We start from the raw sequence: 22746 nt of genomic DNA, 5'->3' as shown, positions 1-22746 counted from the left end.
AATTCTAAGTCTTGTGTACATCATCTGTAAAATGGGATAATAGTACACATTTTACTGGCAGAGGTAAAGTTCAATGGAGTTAACTTGAAGTCTATAAACTTAAGGTAACAGAGATAGATATATAAAAAACAAGGTATGTAGAGATACGTGAATATGCAGTCCAAACCCCTACAAACCAATACTTCCTTTACAGGTTTAATTCGCTCAGCATTATTTGGAATATGTCAGATACATGAGCAAGCACAGATGGCCCAAATAAATCAACAAAAGTCATATAAAAGCATTAAAAAATAATGTATTTTATGTATAGAAAAACCCATACTCGGAGTTCCAAATGCTCTTAAATCAAACAAGATCCTAACAAGCTCAGTAACCTGATTTCTAGGTCCCTAAAACATTAAAAATGGCTAACTGGTTAAAAAAAAAAAAAAAAAAAGGTAAAGAACATGCAGAAAGAGCTCTCTCACGAAAGTACAGTGACTTGTAACAGGAGACAATGAAGTATAGAAATCAGGCATGTACACAAAAACACAAAGCTGTCTGGGTCCATCTAAGGGCAGGGACAAAACTCCCGCAGTCTATAAATCACTCTTACAACACATTATTAAAATGGAAATTCTTAATAACCACCTTAGTCTTCAACAAAACCTTAAATGATATACAATGTTCTTTACTTATAAAGGGAAAATATACAGTCCATTTGGACATAGTTTTGTTGGCAATTCAAAGTTTTGAAACCTAGAGTTCAACATAACTTCTTACTGAAATCCAAGAGGGAAAGAGTACCTACTCTGTATATACCTTACACACAAATGCACATATTCACATATAGATAGAAATATTAAGTAATTCTAACAAGTATTTATGCTGAGGTTAAATGTCCTTTACTCAGCCACATTTAAACAAATTTGAGTTGATATATAAAATGCAATAGTTAAGTTTAATAAAAAATAACCTGCAAATATTTTGAGTCATTAGGAATTCATTTACAAAACAAAATTCCAAATGCATTATCTAAATATATCTATTTTTAATTTTTAAAACCAGGATTGGTCCTCAATTCTTAAGGTCCCAATCAGACCACAGAAACCTAGTGTACATCTAAATTAGACTATATTTTGTTGATGTACGAAAAAACATGGTCCCCTATTTTACAAGTGCCATGTTTAAAACTGTCATGTTTATGATGCGCAAATGCCTCCATGCGAGACTTTGAAGTCTTGATGCAATTGCCATTACCTTTTCCCCAAATTTAAAAATATATATAGTTTCCAATAAAAATAGTTAAAAACATAGTTAAAAATAAATTTAACTATAAAAATGTATCCCAAAATAATTAGAATTTATGCAAAGTGCCCTAAAAACACTTAATTTAGTTACTTTATTACCTAACTGCTATTTGCAAAACAAATTCTCTAAGTGAATCTCTTGAAGACCATTTCATCTCACCTGGGAAGATCATAACTCAGATGTACAATAAAAAGCTGGCATATCTTAGTCAAAAACGTTTGCAATTCTATGTTTACGTAATTCAAGACCAAGATTTAGTTTCCTGTTTTTAACTTTTTTAACAAATTTAGGGTTACTATATACACACATGAAATTATAAAATCATCTCGCACCTTAGAGAATACATTGGTTTTCCTAATACTTTTCCTTTATTCCTAGTGAAATCTAACACCTGAAGTAAGTATTCACATTTCCTAATGTTAGTGATTTACTGCTAGTTACATGTTAACTTGAATTATCTCAGAGGCAGCATTTAAAAAACTGTTTTCTTAGAACTCCAAAAATTTCACAAAACATTGTTACCCCTTTTTCTTGAGGAACACTGATATGTCTTTCTGGAAGATGATTAGTTTGCATTTTAAAACAAATGAGATTTTTCTCCATGGTTCTGGCTCCTTCCAAGAATGTCAGGTATATTTCACATGATTTAAAATCCTACACATATCAACTGACAGTATTTCATGATATGCCTCAATAAGATAAGACTGAATCAACTCTGACTCATGGGAAGGCTAAACATTTCCATTTGGTTGTACAGTCAATCTTTGGGGTATTTTATATGAGGATGTCTTTAAAAATTCAAATCTGTGAACACCTCCAAAAGCCTAATGATAGTCATCACTTTATCTTAAAGAGGCAAATTTCTGGAGAACAATTAAAAATATAAATAGAATTTGGTATGGATAAAACTAGCCCATTGTCATTAGCGAAAGTTTTCACAAGACACTCAGCTGAAATGTAAATTTTCCTGATGTAATTTCCTCTATTTGTTGCTGCTTTTTTTATAACCTAAAAAAATTTGATTGTTTCACAAAAACTTCAGTGAAGATTAGTAATATATCTTTTAACCAGTCAAAGAACTTACAGGTACTATCCAGCAAGGACTGAAGCATTGTTTAAAACTTTTACAAGAAACATTAAGCAAGCTTTAGAAAAAGCACCAAAGTTCTAATAATGTGAATTTGTTCAAATAAAATGACATTATTAAGGTTTGTTCAATGTAAACATTAATCTTTCTTAAAGTGAAAGAAGCCCCGTCACAGTCCTATAAGAAAGTGAATAGAACGAAGTTTGAATCTAGTTTCATCACTGATTCCAGGAATTAAGGGGTACTAATATTTTCCTGTAAAACCAATTCCTTTATTACTCTCCTTACATGTAACTGTGTCTCTTTTATATCATAGTTTTAAAAGTATCTATATACATGTTTATTAGTTTAAATGTTCCAAGGTACTTCCTCTACATTGGTTAAAATAAAAACAAAGAAAAATTATCTGTCAAACAGAAATCACAATTTATGGGGGGATTCGTAGTAAAATAAGAGTATTTAATGATTATGCTATTTTAATTTTTACTGACAACATAGTGCTTCGAGAACACAATTACTGGCTCCGTTATTGCTTTTTCATGCAAAAGATACAGAAACAAAACACACAGACATCATGAAGGTCATCATTCTTGTTTTTAATTGGGGAAGAGCATAAAGCAATTTTGCTTAGATTATTACAAAACACAATCCAACACAAGATCAAATGGTCAGAAAAGTTTCAAGCATTAAAAAAAAATTTTAAGTGGGACTTTGGCACATTTTCAGCCCAGGGCAAATAAAAGTGCAAGTCCGTGGTTTGCCTGTTTTTTTAAATAAGATTATAACTTACATTTTTCATCAAAACTAACAGCATTAATGACGCTTTTAACCTGTACTAAGGTATTAAACCATTATATTTAAACCATTAATTAAAATGATTAACACCCACTTAGATTCATGAAAGCTAGTTGTAGAAATATTTGAAGGGGCTTTATTAACATTGGGGGAAAATGGCAGGCCAATAATGTGCTGTAACTATTGAAAACATTTAATTGGCTATATATTGACATTTTATTAGCTTTGTCTTTGTTTTAAAGATTCCTAACGATTAACGAGTTTCCAGAATTAGATGAAAATACTGTTTCTTAGCAGAGAATTATTAACTATAGATTTTCAGGATGCATCCACTTGCCACTGTATACAGATGTACTGTTTTTGTCATGACTGATGTATGCCTACAAAACTTATGTTGCTACAGATGTAGCAGGAGTTCAGTTAGATCGAGCAGAAAAATCAAAGGGGCTTCACATTCATTACCTCAACCAAAAAATACTAAGGAGTTCACTGAAACAGTATGTCCTTGTGACAGGAAAGAAAATTCTTCCAAAACATTAGTCCAGCAAGAAGAAATGTCATATTGTGTTACCATTAAACCATTACTTAAGAGAGCAACATGTCCGACATGCCTTAAAATACATACTTGTACTTTTGAAAGAAGTTTGGAGCTTCAAAAAGTTTGGACCACTCTGCCTTACTCAGCAAAATTTCATCTGTGATAGCAAGACCTAAATTAAAAACATATTAAAATGTTTGCATACTTCAGTCTACAATCTAGAATTTTAAATAATCTTAATCATACTACATGCACTCACTATAATCCTAAAACCAGAATTTTAACATATAGTTTTAGCTTATGATTTTAGAGCATACTCTTATATACATACACGTTTTTTTAAAAAAGCTGGAAGATTTTTTGAGAACCAGGTTTCTGGTAAAGTACAAATATTCTAAAATGCCATGCTCATAGAACGACCTTCTTTCTTAAACACTCCAGTTACCCGAGAAGGAAAACTTTCCGATATACTTTGTTTCTTGCCTTTCTAAAACCAAGTTTCCCTGTTGTTTTTAAAGGGATAGAGGCATCTTCCCTTGATGGGCCTCTTTAGACTAAAGATGAAACTAACGTGTAAAATATTCAGGAATTTTAAACGTCTAAATTTAAAGCTAGTAATCAGACAGCTGATTCTATTTCCTTTACTGTTTTCAGTCAAACCAATCTTGTTCCAGTTATTTCTCTCAAAGACTATTTGGTAGTAGCTATACCTTCAAATTAACAGTACAACTAGGGTTCAAAAGTTAAAAGGTTCCTCCAAAATAATGGAATGTAATTGGGTGGTTTGGCCCCATTCCTGCTCAAAGTTCTTTCCCAGGAGTATACAGCCTGCTAAACATCTCTCATTTCAACCAGTGTAGACAAACTGTTAGCATTTATAATTTTACAAGGCAATAGTATGGAACTAAACCAGCCTACTGGTTTTAACTGTTGGTTAATCTTCCAACTTGTTATAAAAAACAAATTGCCTAAAAGGAATTAATTTTTTGAAGTCAGTTCTCAAATATATGCTGTAATAAATAAATGAACACCAAAATCCACTTCAGTGAATCCTTCGTCAATTTAAGTTGCACAGCTGACTACTGGGTCTACAATGGTATGTAAATCCTTCGTGTATAAATCAGAGCATAAGGATAAACACTTACCTTGTTTAAACTCCTCAACCATGACCATCCGTGTTGAAACGGACACATTGTACGTGGAGTTCTGTTGTGGGTATGCTGGTGTAATTATAGGCATAAGATGGTACCTATCACTGGGGTTTACCTACATACAACAACAGCCAATCAGTTTCTTCAAGTACATATGCAACAGATATTTGGGCTTTTTACCCCTTGTTAAACTGAACCAACGATTATATTTTTTATTTCATTCATAGCTGGAGTTGAGAAAGAAAAACCATGTAGAGAGACATTGTTTTTATAGGAATTTTTTATAGAATCAAAGATTTCGTCTAAACTAATGATCTGCTTCAATTTGGATTTTGGCAACCTTACTAGAAAGTGTGCCTGCTGAACAACAACAAAAAAGTTCTGCTTGGGAATCTATTGATGTTTAGTTTTTCTTTATTCAACAACAGAAATGGGGATGCACATACAATTACCTTTAGAGACATGTCATGCTACCATATGTTTTGTAAGCTAATTTTCAACAAGATAGAAACTTAAGTTCTTAATATACCCTTAAACTATTAAGGAGTTCAAGCTTATTAACACGTGGTGAAACTACATTATCCATGTTGATATGTTAGGAGATAATGAAATGATATACTGTTGATTTTAAATCTGTATATCAGTAAGTGGCACATTTCCACAAAGTAAGCTGTAAATTCACATCCTCTAAAGTAAATGCCTTGAGGTTCGGAAAACCTGAAAATGCATAGCTTGATGTAATTCAACAGAATTTAAAATTTTTGATATTGTAATAATTTAGAAAAACGGGATTTCATAAACTTAGGAAATCTTATTCAAATCTAAATTTCTTTTATCAGTTTATAAAGTGCATGTTGTTAACATTTAAAATGAGTAAGTGGTAAATGTTGTAACTTCCCAAGAAACAGAATGGAAGGTCTTCTTTAGCCCAACCATGTTTTTATCATCTCTAAAATATCTAAACCAATTTTTTTTGCAATTACATCATGGTAATTAAAGTGAGACTGCTTAGAAGTTATATGCCACATGTAAACATTAAGTAACAGCTTTCCTATAACAACCCAACTTTAGCAAAATACTTAGATAAAATAAAAAATACAGGGATTTTTAGTATCCTTTTATTTTTTTTAAAGCACAAATGCCCACACAACTTTGACTTACAAGGTAGTTCTATATAGAATAAATTAAAATGTTAGTAAAATCTGTATTAAAAACTACGTACAATTAAATGTGGTTTACAGGGTACATAATTATGCTTCTCACATCAATTATAGTTGAGGACAATTATAGTTGAGGTTATCTAAAAGAAAGTGTAATACGGACATGACCACTCATAAGTAAAAGGCTGGAAGTCTCCCTGGAGTTTATGCAGATGATTTTTACTTGTTATTGCACAGTGTGAATTGGTAGGGGAAAAAATAATACACTAACCCTTGGGTCCCATACAGGCAAATTAAGATTGCATTCTTCAGGCTGTTTCAATAGCACTGGATTTGGCCATTCCCTGTTTAAAAAGATTGTAGCACTTGATAAGACTATTGGATATTACCATCTAAACGTATTTTGTTAAACATACAGCATTTGTGAATGTGATCCTTCTTCATTCTGCCTTCTTGGTACATACAACGTTTTATTCCTTTCTGACGACATTAGACTACTCAAAATCTTTTTCTCCCAACTATGAAATGAACTTAAACCATTTGGTAGCCTTCTCAGACTGAAACCAAAAACGTTCTCTGCCACTCAAAGAACTTTAAAGGACTATTTAAATAAAGAAGTACCATCCCAAGATAATGATGTATCCACTTCAACCCTGAACAGAATAAATCTCCACTGAAAGACAAAATTCCTGCCTTTATACTAGTCCCATCCAAAGTCAATTGGTAATTTTAAAAGTTACTTCTGATCACAGGCAAAGGGGTATGAATAATTATAGGATTCATGACTTAAAAGTGGTAAGACAAGTGTAGTAGTAAAACTTGGTGGCATAAACACATTTTCATATGTGTTCCATAAACTAGCTACTTTGGTCCCATATGAAAGAGGTAAAAACTGGAGAACACCTGCCACTCTTAACATCAAGGTTAGCTTCTTAAAAACATTATTTGCTTACATATGTGTAGCATTAAAGGAAATTCTGACGGCCGGGCGCAGTGGCTCACGCCTGTAATCCCAGCACTTTGGGAGGCCGAGGTGGGCGGATCATGAGATCAGGAGATCGAGACCATCCTGGCTAACACGGTGAAACCCCGTCTCTACTAAAAATACAAAAATTAGCCTGGCGTGGTGGCAGGCGCTTGTAGTCCCAGCTACTTGGGAGACTGAGGCAGGAGAATAGCATGAACCCAGGAGGCGGAGCTTGCAGTGAGCCGAGATCGCCCCACTGCACTCCAGCCCAGACGACAGAGTGAGACTCCGTCTCAAACAAAAAAAAAAAAAAAAAAAAAAGAAATTCTGACATTCTTTAATCTTATCACACCTGATTATAAGTGCTACTAAATCCCAAAACAGCCAGAATGTGTACTGAAAAGTGTGGCATGGTTCTAAATTTTTTTTACTTTTCCTCTAGTTGAATACAGTTCTAAATTGTCTCAAATAACTCTAATTTTTATAAAATTACTAGAAAAGAACATCTCTTTTGCAGAGGGAGGAGAAGGAGTTCATAAGAACAGGAATGGACGATTTATCTTAATTTGATTAAAAACCAAGAACCCTCACCTTTTGGGCCAAGGCAATTAATATAAAATGGCAGTAATCTTTTATTCTACTTTTTCTTAAATCATAGTTGACATATGTGGAAATGAAATGAAGAAACTTAAAAAAAAAAAAAATCTGGGTTAATGACTAATCTCAAATTCCTTTTTTGTCCCGAAGCACTTAATGTTAATTTATTCTTTAAAAGTTTCTTATGAAAATTCATATCTTTAATATTAGGCCAAATAAATGCTGAAAGCAAAAAGAAAAAAAAACAATCACAAGAAACTAGATAGATAGAGAATACAAAGAGTGAAAGAGGTGGTGTGTACAAGTTTTATCCAAAAGTATAGTAACTGATTTCCCAACCTATCAATAAATTGGATCTTAGCTGCTAAAATTCAGTTTATTCAGAGGGTAAGTTTATGCAAGGAAGTACAAATAGAATCTGCCTTACTATCCTGGCCAAACTAGGGGAAAAAAATAGAGTTTCAGTTTGCCATTTTATATACAATGTGATCTCCAAGGCTGCCTACATGACTACACCATGAACTAAAATTTGAATCTGAAACCAAGCTGAGAAATGTCATAGAAATAAGACTAAACTTCAGTGTCTACAATCAATTTTATTTTAATATAATCTAAACACATACCATTTAGAAAATACCAAGAAAAATTTATGTACAAGAGTTGATGCTATTGCATTTGGATAAAGCTGGCAAGTTCTTGCTACTAGCATAGCCCAGGAAACACCACCGAGGAAACCTAATATATTGGAATAGATGTTGTGGCCTGTTGATAAGGGAAAAGCAAAAAGATAAGTTAGTGTTGAACAAAAGTTTGAACATTTTGAATAAGCTAGCCAACAAATTCTGAACTCACGTTTGGCCCATAGTTTGATAGCTCTCAGAGTTAACCTGAAGTTGTCAATGTTTGGTACTAGATGTAAAATTTCATCGGTTACCCTGCAACCTAATTAATAGGGGTAAAAAAAAAACACACACACAAAACAAAACAAAACAAAAAACAGAACATTAAATCATCAAAAGTGTAATGATAATGCTTCCAAATTTTCTGAGATTGAAGTTAAAAGTAAACATAAATTTTTATTTGGTAGAACCAGTAAAGCTAATTCAATAAAGAGGGGGAAAAAAATCTAAAGCATTTATCTACTATCATAAGCACTGACCAAAGAAACCAAAGTAAACTGTAACCTGCCTCATTTTGAACTTCAGATTCACAATTAAAACTTCCCACATATACTGAGGAAGACTTAATCCACTAAAGTTTCCAAGAACTGCTCTTCAAGAGCACAGTAACAAGCTATGCTAATATAAAATTGTACCAAAGTAGTCTCACAGCAATGCTGATCTCAGCAATGCTGAAAGCATTACAAAAGAATAACAGGATCAAAATTAATTCGGGTTAGGCCATGAAACCTAAATCACTAGCAACAGAGTACAAAAGTCAGATGGTCTTTTTAAGCGTCCTGAGTATACCATTAATGACAGAAGAAATACAGTATAAAATACCGTAGAGTGAAATAAACTACTACATACTCTTCTGTAGTTTATTAGGCAAAGTTCATTTTATTTAACTCACTACTGTGTTAACAATATAGCTATAAAAAGCTTCAATATAAAACTTGTGTAAAAATAACTAATATCTGACAAATCTGAAGTATACAAAAGGAAGTAGGCTTTCTCATACCGTTAAGACTTCTTATACATCTTATATCTAAATTTTTAAGCAGACTGTCATCTCGTAGATCCAAATCTTCTGGAATTGTCTGCAGTGCTAATCTTGCAAACAAAATATCAATCTGAAACACAAACAAAACAACATTCCATATCTGTCAAACTACTTTTAAGGCATTTCTATGGGAAAAAAAACAAAAAACAAAAAAAAATCCCAGCACTCTGGGAGGCTGAGGCAGGTGGAACACTTGAGCAAGACCAGCCTGGGCAACATGGCGAAACCCCGTCTCTATAAAAAAAATACAGGCCTGGCACAGTGGCTCATGCCTGTAATCCCAGCACTTTGGGAGGCCTGGGCAGGTGGATCATGAGGTCAGGAGATCGAGACCGTCCTGGCTAACACGGTGAACCCCGTCTCTATTAAAAATACAAAAAAATTAGCCGGGCATGGTGGCGGGCACCTGTAGTCCCAGTTACTGGGGAGGCTGAGGCAGGAGAATGGCGTGAACCCAGAAGGTGGAATTGCAGTGAGCCGAGATCGCACCACTGCACTCCAGCCTGGGTGACAGAGCGAGACTCCATCTCAAAAAACAAACAAACAAACAAACAAACAAAAAAACAAAAAAATTAGCCAGGCATAGTGGCACGCATCTGTGGTCTCAGCTATGGACCTCCCATGCACCTGTGGGAGGCTGAGGCAGAAAAATCATTTGAGCCTGGGAGGCGGAGGTTGCGGTAAGTCAAAACTGTGCCACTGCACTCCAGTCTGGGTGACAGGAGTAAAACCCTGACTCAAAACAGCAAAACAAAAACCTAATTTTCCTTAAAGCCAGGATCTTTTCATTATCTATGAACACGACAATGTCCCTCCAAAAGTCCAAACTATATTATTTCGTATCTTAGGTATCTTAATTAGATAATTTTAAAACATGGCAATATAGGCTGGGGGTGGTGGCTCCCGCCTGTAGTGCCAGCACTTTGGGAGCCAAGGCAGGAAGACTGCTTGAGGCTATCTTCGAGATCAGCCTGGACAACACAGTGAGACCCCATCTCTACAAAAAAAATTAAAAATTAGCCAGGCATGGTGACAAGTGCCTGTAGTCCCACCTACTTGGAGGGCTGAGGTAGGAGGATCCCTTGAGCCCAGGAGGTTGAGGCTACAGTGAACTGTGATCGCAACACTGCCTCTAGCCTGGGTAAAGTAAGACCCTGTCTCAGAAAAAAAAAGAAAAAAAAACAACAAAAACATGGCAATATTTTTGAAACAGAAATGGAAATGTACAAATAACTAGTTGTCGGTTTAATCACAATTATTAAGTTTGATGTATTAAGTTTGTTAAATGCATCTACTGGACATAGTAAGTCTACTAAATACATATACTGAATTAAAGTTAACTGTTTAGCTCTTCATCTATATGAATTATAAATTGATTACATACTAAAAAGTACCCAAATTTAGGCAAATAGCCTTATAGTCAGCCAAAAATACCTCTCAATAAAGGGAGATCTCATTATACATGAGAACTTAAAAGTACTCAAATATAAGGCAAACATCCTTATATTTAGCCAAAAATAACTCTCAATAAAGAGATCCCATTATATCTGAGAACTTTTATGTCTATAATACTACAGTATGTTTTTCCAACTGAGTTTTAAGTAAAACAAAAACACTGGGGAAAGTACAGCCTAAAACAACCAGAGTTAAGGCTAATTTTGAAGACATAGAATTCCGCTGACAAAATTGTTTCTTTTCTAAAGGAAAAGTAAGAGTGCAAAGAAACAGCACAGCTTTGGTAGTTATCCCTGAGGGTATGATTTCATGGTTCCAAAAATGTGGATGTTGCTGTAAACAAGCCTTTTATAAGATCACCTTTTTTTTTTTTTTTTTTTAGACAGAGTCTTGCTCTGTCGCCCAGGCTGGATGGAGTGCAGTGGCAGGATCTTGGCTCACTGCAACCTCCACTTCCTGGGTTCAAGTGATTCTCCTGCCTCAGTCTCCTAAGTAGCTGGGACTACAGGCATACGCCACCATGCCCGGCTAATTTCTTCTATTTGTAGTACAGATGGGGTTTCACCGTGTTGGCCAGGACGGTCTTGATCTCCCGACCTCGTGGATCCACCTACCTCGGCCTCCCAAAGTGCTGGGATTACAGGCATGAGCCACCGTGCCTGGCTATTAGATCACTTTTTAAAAAGCAGTATTTTAGGAGCACATTTAAAAATATTTAAACACACCTACAGAAAAAAAATTGTACTGTTACACAAATAAGTACTTGTGGTCTAGGATAAACTGTTCAATGAAAAAGAACAGATTTCAAAGTCTCCCCCAGTTTGGACGGAAATAAAGATTATAGGCTCATAAAACTAGGTAACTGAAAAAGCAACTCAGTAATAATACTGACACATTTTTTAAAGGATGGAATTACTTCAAAAAATATTGAAATGTGAAAATGATTACTAAATTTCCTAAAATATTATGTTCCTAAAATATTATTTTTTAATATAGCATGTATAATAGAAAACTAACACATTAAATGCTTTAAGCAGCCATCTAACTTTCCATCTTGATCCTGTAAAGTTTACAAAGTTAGGTCAGGTCTCCTTCCAAAAAAATGTCCTCTTTGTCAGTAATATTCTTTTTAGGAAAATGAAGCATCAACTTATACTTTATATTACAGATTATTTCCACATTTACTTAAAACACTGACAGTAAATCAAAATTACATGAACTTGATAATCCCTTACCAAATTTAACATTTTATGTCTACTTATTAAGGTCACTTGACTTTTCATAAAATACAGAGTTGGGCGTCTTATGCAGCAACCTTAGATGCAGCCATTTTTTTTGCAAAATAGCACAACAGTGAATTATCTTTTTTATGTTTTAAAGAGATTAAGTCTCGCTATGTTGCCCAGGCTAGATTTAAGCTCCTGGGCTCAAGAGATCCTCCTGTAGCAGCTTCCTGATAGCTGCACATCACTGTGCCCAGCTTCAATAAATTATTTCTCTTACAGTTTCCAAAATGTTACAATCTTCACTTTATTATCTGTGACTTTCCAGTACCATTCTGTACAGCAAAAATAATGAATTACTAAAGTTGCTTCACTGTCAACTTTATTCTCATCACTTTAATTACGCACACCGAAAGCAGCAAGGAGAAATGAACATCATCTCAAGAATTTGAGTCCATAAACCCTCCCCTATCGGACAATATTTAAGCACTCACACTTTTCTCCCAATTTTTAAATGAAGTCAAAGCAAAGCGTTACTTGCAAAAACACATTATGCTACTGCCTTAATGAGACTAAAAGCACACAAAACTGGCATATGAAAAGCTACCAAAAAAACTTTTTTGTAATAGCATTTCAATCTTAAGGTTTCATTACTTCTGTTTTAGCTCCAAATTTCACTTGGTATTTTTTAAAAGACTTAAAATAGTGTATTCTACAAAGAACAGGCAGTCACTTCCATTTAAAAGCCTTAATTGTTATTAATATCACAACCAACTCACTAATTATAAACTTTAAACCAAGTTTTTAACCTATATCAATCAAACTTAGTGACAGCACATAGCAAGAACTGTCAATTTGAACTATACCTTACCTCTATCCCATCAAAACAGAGTTTAATAACTGGTACGAATGCCTCTTCAACAGCCTATAAGGAAAGTAAACAAGTTTAGGGTCTCTGAAACTACATTTTAAGCCTCTACTAGTTTTAGTACTTTAGCAAAACACCTGACACAAAAATAGCTAGCTTTAAGACTGGGTTGTTTAATCAGACAAATCAGATCAGAAATCAAGGTTCAAATATTTGATTTCACCCACTCATCAGATGTATGACTGTGGCCAGATTATTTCATATTTATTTTGTTTGCCTCAATTTCCTAATCTGTAAATGAGTTTATAATTTTAGGCTTGCTGTAAAGAATAAAACACAAACACATATGCCAAGTGCTTAGAAGGGTTTGGCAAATTGCAAGAACTCAATAAATGATGGCTATATCATAAAATTCACTCAACTGACTAAATGAATGTTCATAACTCATCCCATTTCACCCCGAACATTTACGCACTCTTAAATCTTTTACTTCTTCCTGTAATTTCAACTTATCATAGAATGAGGTGAAAAAGTCACTTCGATCAACATGTCTTGGTGCAACACACAACGCATCAATATCAGCACCTAAAAAAAATTAAGCCCATCAACCACTAATTAATATTACAAGAAAATTATTTTGCATCCTATCATGGTAGTATTTGATGTTGAGAATCTGTTTAACATACTGGTGAGCTTCTAAAAATGTTCCATCCCTTACTAAAAATTACCAGTCAATGGAGGACAAACATGATTTTAATTGATGAGGTATATTTTGATCCTGCAGCATCCTCTATTTATAGTGGCCCAAGTAAACTGGGAGCCCAAAGAAAGACGGCTCAGCAAGTACTTTCATGGTGGAGAGGGAATTATTCAAACATACACCCAACATCTTGATGTCATTAGTCATAGCCACGTTCATTGGTTAAACAAAAAAATAGTTTTCCTCTATGTACTACGTGTTTGGTGCTTATAGGTTCTCTACCAGGCCCCTAAATGGGACCTACAAAATAAACTTCAAGCAGAAGAATCCAAAGAAGTAGACAATGGTAAAATATTTGTCATTAATTCAGTGCTTGATAAGAGGCCAGCACTGAGTACACAGGCAGAATTTTAAAAAGGAGAATTAAAATCAATTGGGGTCATAAAATGGAGAGATTAATGTGGAATCAGGTCAACAGTCATTTTCCTAAAAGACAAGATGCTGAGGTATGACTCTGAAAACTATTTATTATAACAGAATATTCAAGAACACGAAGAAGGGTGTACAGCACACAGGATATATCAAAAGTAATGTACTAATGGGACAGAGTGATGGGAGATGGAGAGAGGGAAGGATACTAGAAAACAGACAACACTATCTGGCAGATACAGTTCATGGTTAAAGAATACAGCCTCAGCTGGGTGTGGTGGCTCATGCCCGTAATCCCAGCACTCTGGGAGGCTGAGGCAAGTGGATGGCTTGAGGCCAGGAGTTCGAGACCAGCTGGACAACACGGGAAAACCCTGTCTCTACCAAAATAAAATAAAATAATTAGCCAGGCATGGTGGCGTGTGCCTGTAGTCCCAGCTACTCAGGTGGCTGAGGCCTGAAAATCACTTGAGCCCAGGAGGTAGAAGGTGCAGTAAGCCAAGACTGTGCTACTGCATCCAGCCTGTGCAACACAGCAAGACCCAAAGACAGTACAGCCTCCGGATGCCTGAGCTGTACCTACTCTGCCAGTAGAAGGCTGAGAAAAACTGTTCAAGCTTTACTGCCTCTTTTAGTCTCAGGCTCCTGTTTGTTATGTGAGAATAACAGTACTGGAAGAACTAAATAAGATAATGAAGATCTCAGTACTTGGTGAAAGAAAAGAAGCTCAATAAATGTTCTTTGCTGTGGTGACATTTTTATTGTGTATTTATTTGCATAGAGGAAATAACTACAAGTATAAACTATTAACTGATTATCATTGGCTATGAATACACATTTTTGGGGTTTGCTTTTGCTTAGCTATATTTTATAATTTGTCTATAAAGGTATTAGCGGGGGGCATCCACATGCTTTTCTTAAAAGCTAAAATTCATTTTTGTTCTATTTCCAGAGTGATATTCTTCTGGTGAGGGAAAATGATATATATGTAGATAGCAGCACTGTACAAAAGAGCTCTCCAACGGAAAAACTACTCTGTATCTGTACTTTCCAATGCAGTAACCACCAGCCATATGTGGCTACTGAACATATAAAATGTGGCTACCTCTACTGAAACTCTGAGTTTTTAATTTATTTATTTGTTTTTTTCTTGAGACGGGGTCTTGTTCTGTCACCCAGGCTGAAGTGTAGCAATGCAATCACAGCTCACTGCAGCCTTGACCTCCCTGGGCTCAAGCAATCCACCTGCCTCGGCCTCCCAAACTTCTAGGATTACAGATATGAGTCACCACACTAAGCTAATTTTATCTAATCTTAATAATACTTTTGGACAGTGGTGATATAGAAGTCAGCATTATTTTACATCTTTCTTACTGAAAAATTTAGACTCCTCAAAGCACTCTCTCTTCCACGCAAGCCTAAGCTATATGATACACAAGTAACTGAGACGGGTATGTCATAATTTTTAAGAACTAAAGGGTCCCTATCTAAGAAAAATGAAATAATACTTACCTTTTGTATGCACTCCTAATCTGTAAGATCCAAATGTAAAAATTTTTCCTCCAACATTTTCAATTACAGATTGTGGAAGATTCTGTTGAAACAAAAAATGGTTATTTTGCCAGTGGAGCACAAGGGAAACTATTCAAATGATACTATACTGGGGTCGGGGAGTGGATCCAAGAAAGATCACAGTGTAAATTTATATAAAGGGTATTCAAAGTCTATAAAAGCTCTCAAAAAATACCAGCCCCTCAGATCAATTATATTTGAAATTCAAACAATTTTCAACTTTTAAAGAAGTTTACTCTTTATTGTTAGATTCTTGCCCTATTTCTAGAAACTGCTATAAAGAAGACTGTGATTGAGAAGATCACGTAATCCCACAGGAGCACATTAGAATCAGGGACTTTATTCATGACAAAGATGCTGTATATAAAATGAATCACCAACTTAGAGTATAATAAAAACATATTGTGATTGCTTTAAAGAAAAAGATTATATTCAACAATTTTTACCAAATATCCCACAGCATATTAGAGTATTTTTTTTTAATCATATCAAAAGTGACTTGAAAGCCAATAGTAGCTACGCATGGTGGCTCACGCCTATAATCCCAACACTTTGGGAGGCTGAGACGGGCCAATTGCTTGAGCCCAGATTGAGACCAGCTTCGGCAACATGTGAAACCCCGTCTCTACAAAAAATGTTTTAAAAATTAGCTGGGCATGGTGGCGTGTGCATATAGTCCCAGCTAATCAGGTGGCTAAGGTGGGAGGATTGCTTGAGCCCTACAGGTCGAGGCTACATAAGCCATGATCACGCCACTGCACTCTAGCCTGGGCGACAGAGTCAGACCCTGTCTCAAAAAAAGAGAAGGGGAAGGGGAAGAGGGGAAGAAGGGAAGGGGAAGCGGAAGGGGAACAGGAAGGGGAAAGGGACAGCAGAGCAGAGAAGAGAAAGCCAATATTGGTAAATAATTGCTTAGTTTTTTAGATTTCCAAAAGGCTTTAGTGAAGTAATTTAGAAACGACTAACTTTACTTTTCTTACTCAGAAAGAGTAGAGTCATCAGGAAGAGGGAGAAAGCATTCAAAAACTGCCTTCCTGGCCCTGGCACTAGTGTAAAGTCCCAAGCTTTACAGTTTAGTATTCGGTGGCCCTGCTCATAAGAATGACAAGGTCTGTCCAAACAAAAACAATTTTATTGTTTAGTCAATATTTCCTTTTACCTAACTCCTCAGTATAATAAAATATCTATTCAGTACCAAAACATGTAAAAGACCACCACCCTTCCTCTCAAAAAAAATAAAAACGACATAAAATGAAGTGTTATTTGATACTCCAAAAAAACCCTAAAGACAAGTTCTAAAGAGTCAGAGACTCCTGTTTTTTAAGAGCATATTTAACCATCACTATAGAAAATAGACAAGTTATGCGTGTAATTTTTTTTTTTTTTTTTTTCTGAGACGGAGTCTCGCTCTGTCACCCAGGCTGGAGTGCAACGGCGCAATCTCGGCTCACTGCAACCTCTGCCTCCTGGGTTCAAGCCATTATCCTGCCTCAGCCTCCTGAGTAGCTGGGATTACAGGCGCGCACTGCCACGCCCGGCTAATTTTTGTATTTTTAGTAGAGACAGGGTTTCACCATGTTAGTCAGGCTTGTCTCGAACTCCTGACCTTGTGATAAGCCCACCTCTGCCTCCCAAAGTGTTGGATTACAGGTGTGAGCCACTGTGCCCGGCTGTAATGTATTTCTTAGAAGTTAAGCAAAGCCTTTGTCTTCCTATGTTTAGATATTTTAAAACCTCAATGGCAACGCTGACCTGGTTATTTAAAATTAGCCAGCAAGACATGTGCAGAAGTAGCCTACAAAGGAGGTGAAGGAGAAACTATCTTAAAACACTGGTCCACAGACTTCTCTATTAAGACATAACAATCTTTTGAAGAATACTCTCCAATGGTACTTTCTGCAAGGATGTAAACATTCTGTCACTGTTACTCATCACTGTTGAGCACTTGAAATGTTGCTAGTGTAGTCAAGAATCTGAATGTTTAATTTTGATTAATTTTAATTTCTATTTAAATACCTGGCTGGTGACTAGTATATTATAAACTACATTTTTAGATAGTAGTATGTTTATACCTATTATCATGATTGTAACCCAGAAATTAAGATTTCTTAATTCAGATCATGGAAAAACATTTTCACTTGCAAAATTTTTTTCATTTTTAAGTCAAGACTATTAGATGTCAAACAAACCAAAAAAAAATCTTATTTTCTATCAGAAACTAAAATCAATAAGAAACACATGGTACGTAAAGTCCACAATTTAGAATACTACATTTGCTGAAGTTTAATTTTATTTTGAAACATACATATACATTGCTTTAAGTAAACAGTAATATAAATTTGATTAAAATCAAAAGACTACAACTTTTCTTTTAAGTTGACACCCTCTCTCCCTGCTCTAAGAAATTTTTCCTTTACCCTTGGTTCTCTTTTCAACCTTTCAGTTATATTATAGATGAAACATGGATTTTGTACTACCCTGGAAAAATTACCACTATTTATGTTATTTTTTAAATGGGTCAAATGAACTCCACACACAACTCTACAAATACATTTTCTCTACCAGAAGAAGCCCAGCCATGTATTTATGAGTTGTATGTATGAGTATTCATAATGAAGTGTTAGAAACTCAAAGGGGCTGGGGCAGTGGCTCACCCCTGTAATCCTGGCACTTTGGGAAGCCAAGGCAGGCAGATATCTTAAGCCCAGGAGTTCGAGACTAGCCTAGGCAACATGGTGAAAAGCCATTGCTACAAAAAATTAGCCAGGCTTGGTGGTGCCCACCTATAGTCCCAGCTACTCAGGAGGCTGGGGTGGGAGGATCACCTGAGCCCGGGAGGCAGAGGATACAGTTAGCTAAGATCATGCCACTGCACTCCAGTCTGGGCAAGAGGGAGACCCTGTCTCAAAAAAAAAAAAAAAAAAAAAAAAAAAGAGGACAGGAAGAGTACCTCACGCCTGTAATCCCAGCACTCTGAAAGGCCGAGGTGGGCAGATCACTTGAGACCAAAAGTTTGAGACCAGCTGGTCAACATGGCAAAAGCCCATCTCTACTAAAATACAAAATTAGCTGGGTATGGTGGCGCATACCTGTAATCCCAGCTACTTGAGGGGCTGAGGCAGGAGAATCAGTTGGCCGCAGGAGGCACAGGTTGCAGCGAGCCAAGATCGTGCCACTGCACTTCAGCCTGGGCAACTGAGCGAGACTGTCTCAAAAAAAAAAAAGAAAAAGAAAGAAAGAGGCTAGATGCAGTGGCTCACGCCTGTAATCCCAAGTACTTTGGGAGGCCAAGGAAGGTGGATCACTTGAGGTCAGGAGCTCAAGACCAGCGTGGTCAACATGGAGAAACCCTGTCTCTACTAAAAATAAAAACAATAGTTGGGCATGGTGGCGCCCACCTGTAATTCCAGCTACTCAGGAGGCTGAGGCATGAGAATCACTTGAACCGGGGAGGTGGTGGTTGCAGCGGCACCACTGCACTCTAGCCTGGGTGACAGAGTGAGACTCTGTCTCAATAAAGAAAGAAAAAATGAAACCCAAAGAATGTTATTATAGAAAACTAAATAGGCAGGCAGCAGCTCATGCCTGGAACGCTAGCACTTTGGGAGGCCAAGGTGAGAGGACTGCTTGAGGCCAGGAGTTTGAGATCAGTCTGGGCAACACAGCAAGACCCCACATATACCATTAGCCAGGTGTGAAGGGACATGCCTATAGTCCTAGCTACTTGGGAGACTGAAGCTAGGAGGATTGCTTGAACTCAGGAATTTCAGGTTACAGTGCACTATAATGGTGTCACTACACTTCGCTTGAATAACAGAGCGAGACCCTGTCTCAAAAAAAAAAAAAAAAAAAAAAAAAACTAAATAAATATTCAGTTTGAATAATACCTGAAAATCTTTTTTAAAAACTGTGGCAGAATTTCTTAACAGGTAAGAAGATTCTCAAATATGTTTAAAGCACCTTTTTAGAGAAACATCCATTATTTCTGTGAAGAGTGTAAGTAGTTTACAATTACTGAGTTTCAGTTTTCAAATGTTCCAAACAAAGAGTACTATACATTATTTTTAAAAATCACTTAACTCAGTTCAGTTTTTCCTGCTTCCAAATTAACTAGAAAAATAATGTAAAATTTGTTATCAATAGTCTAAAATTGACTCCACATTAAAGACTCCAAATCCACTCAAATAAGAACAGGTTATATAAGACACTTGCTGTGTTCAGTTGGCTATATACGACCAATTATTTCATATACGAAAAAGTTGCCTTACCTTGCTTTCACTGATTTCTCGTATCCACTCTTTTACCAGGTTATTTAGTTTTCCCAAAATTAAAATCCTGTTGATAAAACAATTATCAATCAAGTATTCCAGATCCTTACTGATTAAATTTCTTAAAGTTTTAAATAGGCGTTCTTCCTAAATTATGAGTTTTTAAGCGATCAGAAGCACAGTATATTGTAGTTAGTGCACGCTCGCGCTCTCTCTCTCTATATATATATATAGGCACTGTTACACTGAGTAAGGCATTCCTCTTTCTCCAGACAATTCAGTACTATAATAACCAAAAGCATTAAAAAATCAAAACTAATTCTTCAGAAAAAAATAAATAAATAACATCAAAATTAAGGGAAGAGAACTCTATGTAGAAAATAAAAGTTTTCAGCCAGGTACGGTGGCTCACGCCTGTAATCCCAACACTTTGGAGGCCAAGGCGGGCAGATCACCGGAGGTCAGGAGTTCAAGACCAGCCTGACCAACATGGTGAAACCCCATCTCTACCAAAAATACAAAAAATTAGCCAGGCATGGTGGCGGGTGCCTATAATCCCAGCTACTCGAGATGCTGAGGGAGGAGAATCGCTTGAACCCAGGAGGCGGAGGCTGTGGTGAGCCAAGATCGCACCATTGCACTTCAGCCTGGGTAACAAGAGGAAGACTCCGTCTCAAAAAAAAAAAAGTTTTCTCTCTTAAGTATCCCTCTTCTCCAAAACAGATATATAGATCTGGACAAATAACCCTGGCCTTCTAAGTAAGTAGAGAATGCCTCAAAATTAGTTTATGTCAACATTAATAAAAGTTTCCAAGTTAAAAAAATATAGAATATCTATTTACCTGCGCTGCAGTTCCTCTTCCTCTTCAAAAACCCCAAAGGGTTTCAATGTCTCAATTAGTTTCTGTGTAAGTACGCAGTCAGTCTCCTTGGGGGCTGCTAAGCTGATAGGAGAAGTAATGCCATAGTGCTTCTGTGGCGGTTGTGTTTGTTGTGATCCCTGTGTTGTAACTGGACTATAAATAAAATTGGATAAAATTACTGCCAAAAGAATTCTACAATTTGAAACAAATCAGTATGACCAGAAAAAGTAATTTAGTAACACACATTTCTAAACATGATTGGTTCCCTGCAATACCCCCAAAATTTTTATGACAAAAAGTGACCAAAAGCAAATGACCAAAAAGAGAAAATCCTGCCCCAAGGATTTTAACTCTGTCACTACTTAAACACCTAAGTTAGAATCCAGACCAAATACATTGCTACAGAAAACACTATTCAGAATATAGTAAACTTCTGAGAAATTTCACCTCTTGAAAGGAAGCCAAAATCTGTTTCTTAAACATTGATAAACACACTACAAAAATGCTACTTTACCAATATAAGACATTCCCCAAATGAAACCTGGCATCTGGCTCACAATGAATGAAGTTCATAGATAATGAAGCAAACAGCATAAACTTAAAAAATTTGAAGGGAAAGAACTATATTCACCCTAAGCTTGTTAATGATCTTTTTAAGAGATTTACACTTCGATAATGATGCTAGTCTAAAAGGTTTATTTTACACACACAGCTATTTTATCCATTTTAAGATAAGTTCCAAATTTGTAAAAAGGCATAGCATGCTTTAAATGCTTAGGAAATAAATCTGACTCAATCTTTTTTCATAAATATTTTTTCATTAAATTAACTTTAAGAAGTCAACACAATAATTTTAAACTAACAGTTGAATAACATACAAAACCAAGTACACGATAAGGAAAGACCCAAAATCTGGATCAGTTATTTCTCCCAAATTCCATTCCTTAAGAAATTAAGTGTTTATAGGCCAGGTGTGGTGGCTCACCCCTGTAATCCCAGCACTTCAGGAGGCTGAAGTGGGAGAATGGCTTGAGCCCAGGAGTTGAGGCCAGCCTGGATAACATGCTGAAACCCGGTCTCTACCAAAAAAAAAAAAAAAAAAAAAAAAAAAGCGTATTTTACACACACACACACACACAGCTACTTTTTATTTTTTGAGATGGAGTCTCACTCTGTCACCCAGGCTGGAGTATAGTGGTGCGATCTCAGCTCACTGCAACCTCTGCCTTCCAGGTTCCACCGATTCTCCTGCCTCAGCCTCCTGAGTAGCTGGGACTACAGATGCATGCCACCATGCCTGGCTAATTTTTATATTTTTAGTAGAGACAGGGTTTCACCATGTTGGCCAGGCTGCTCTCGAACTTCTAAGCTCAAGTGATCTGCTCCCTTTGGCCTCCCAAAGCGCTGGGATTACAGGCATGGGCCACCACACCCAACCGCAGCTACTTTTTTACCAAGTTCTAAATACAATTTCTACTTTAAAGTGTGATAATCTACATAATCAATAAAGGCCAGGTGCGGTGGCTCACGCTTGTAATCCCAGCACTTTGGGAGGCCGAGGCCGGCGGATCACAAGGTCAGGAGATGGAGACCACGGCGAAACCCCGTCTCTACTCAAAATACAAAAAATTAGCTGGGCGTGGTGGCAGGCGCCTGTAGTCCCAGCTACTCGGAGAGGCTGAGGCAGGAGAACGGCGTGAACCCAGGAGGCGGAGCTTGCAGTGAGCCGAGATCGCGCTACTGCACTCCAGCCTGGGTGACACAGTGAGACTCGGTCTCAAAAAAAAAAAAAAAAAAAAAAAAAAAGCAAAAAGCAATAAAGTGCTAAATCTAAGAATGCTATGCAAATAAGGCTTATGATACATTTACTGAACAAATCCACTGGGTTCTGGTCTATACTGCGACTACTAGACTGTTCTGTGATTTGTCTTGTGATATCAACAAAGATCTAAGAATGCCAGGAAGCCCATACTGTGTGTTACTAATTAGCTGCTGGACTGCGTGTCATCTATTTACTGTTGCCTGGTCTAGTTACATACCGTCTTAATTTTAATTCAGATT

At 36.3% G+C, this 22746-nt stretch overlaps 1 protein-coding gene across 6 annotated transcripts in view; it reads right to left on the bottom strand.

Moving 5' to 3' along the window:
- PAPOLA (poly(A) polymerase alpha) overlaps nt 1-22746 on the bottom strand; it is a 64844-nt gene that overhangs the window by 26307 nt on the left and 15791 nt on the right. For all 6 annotated transcript variants that reach the window (XM_024231395.3, XM_054530495.2, XM_024231397.3 and 3 more), the window contains exons 2-12: nt 20665-20838; nt 19823-19889; nt 15495-15576; nt 13329-13438; nt 12857-12910; nt 9266-9377; nt 8438-8527; nt 8209-8347; nt 6293-6365; nt 4856-4976; nt 3798-3882 (exon numbers count right to left, since the gene is read on the bottom strand). In XM_024231395.3, the coding sequence (XP_024087163.1) occupies nt 3798-3882; nt 4856-4976; nt 6293-6365; nt 8209-8347; nt 8438-8527; nt 9266-9377; nt 12857-12910; nt 13329-13438; nt 15495-15576; nt 19823-19889; nt 20665-20838 (1107 nt within the window). The remainder of the gene's footprint in view (nt 1-3797; nt 3883-4855; nt 4977-6292; nt 6366-8208; nt 8348-8437; nt 8528-9265; nt 9378-12856; nt 12911-13328; nt 13439-15494; nt 15577-19822; nt 19890-20664; nt 20839-22746) is intronic.

This window comes from Pongo abelii, chromosome 15, assembly GCF_028885655.2.
Source record: "Pongo abelii isolate AG06213 chromosome 15, NHGRI_mPonAbe1-v2.0_pri, whole genome shotgun sequence".
Lineage (NCBI taxonomy): Eukaryota > Metazoa > Chordata > Mammalia > Primates > Hominidae > Pongo > Pongo abelii.
This window is presented reverse-complemented; position numbering and strand designations above follow the sequence as displayed.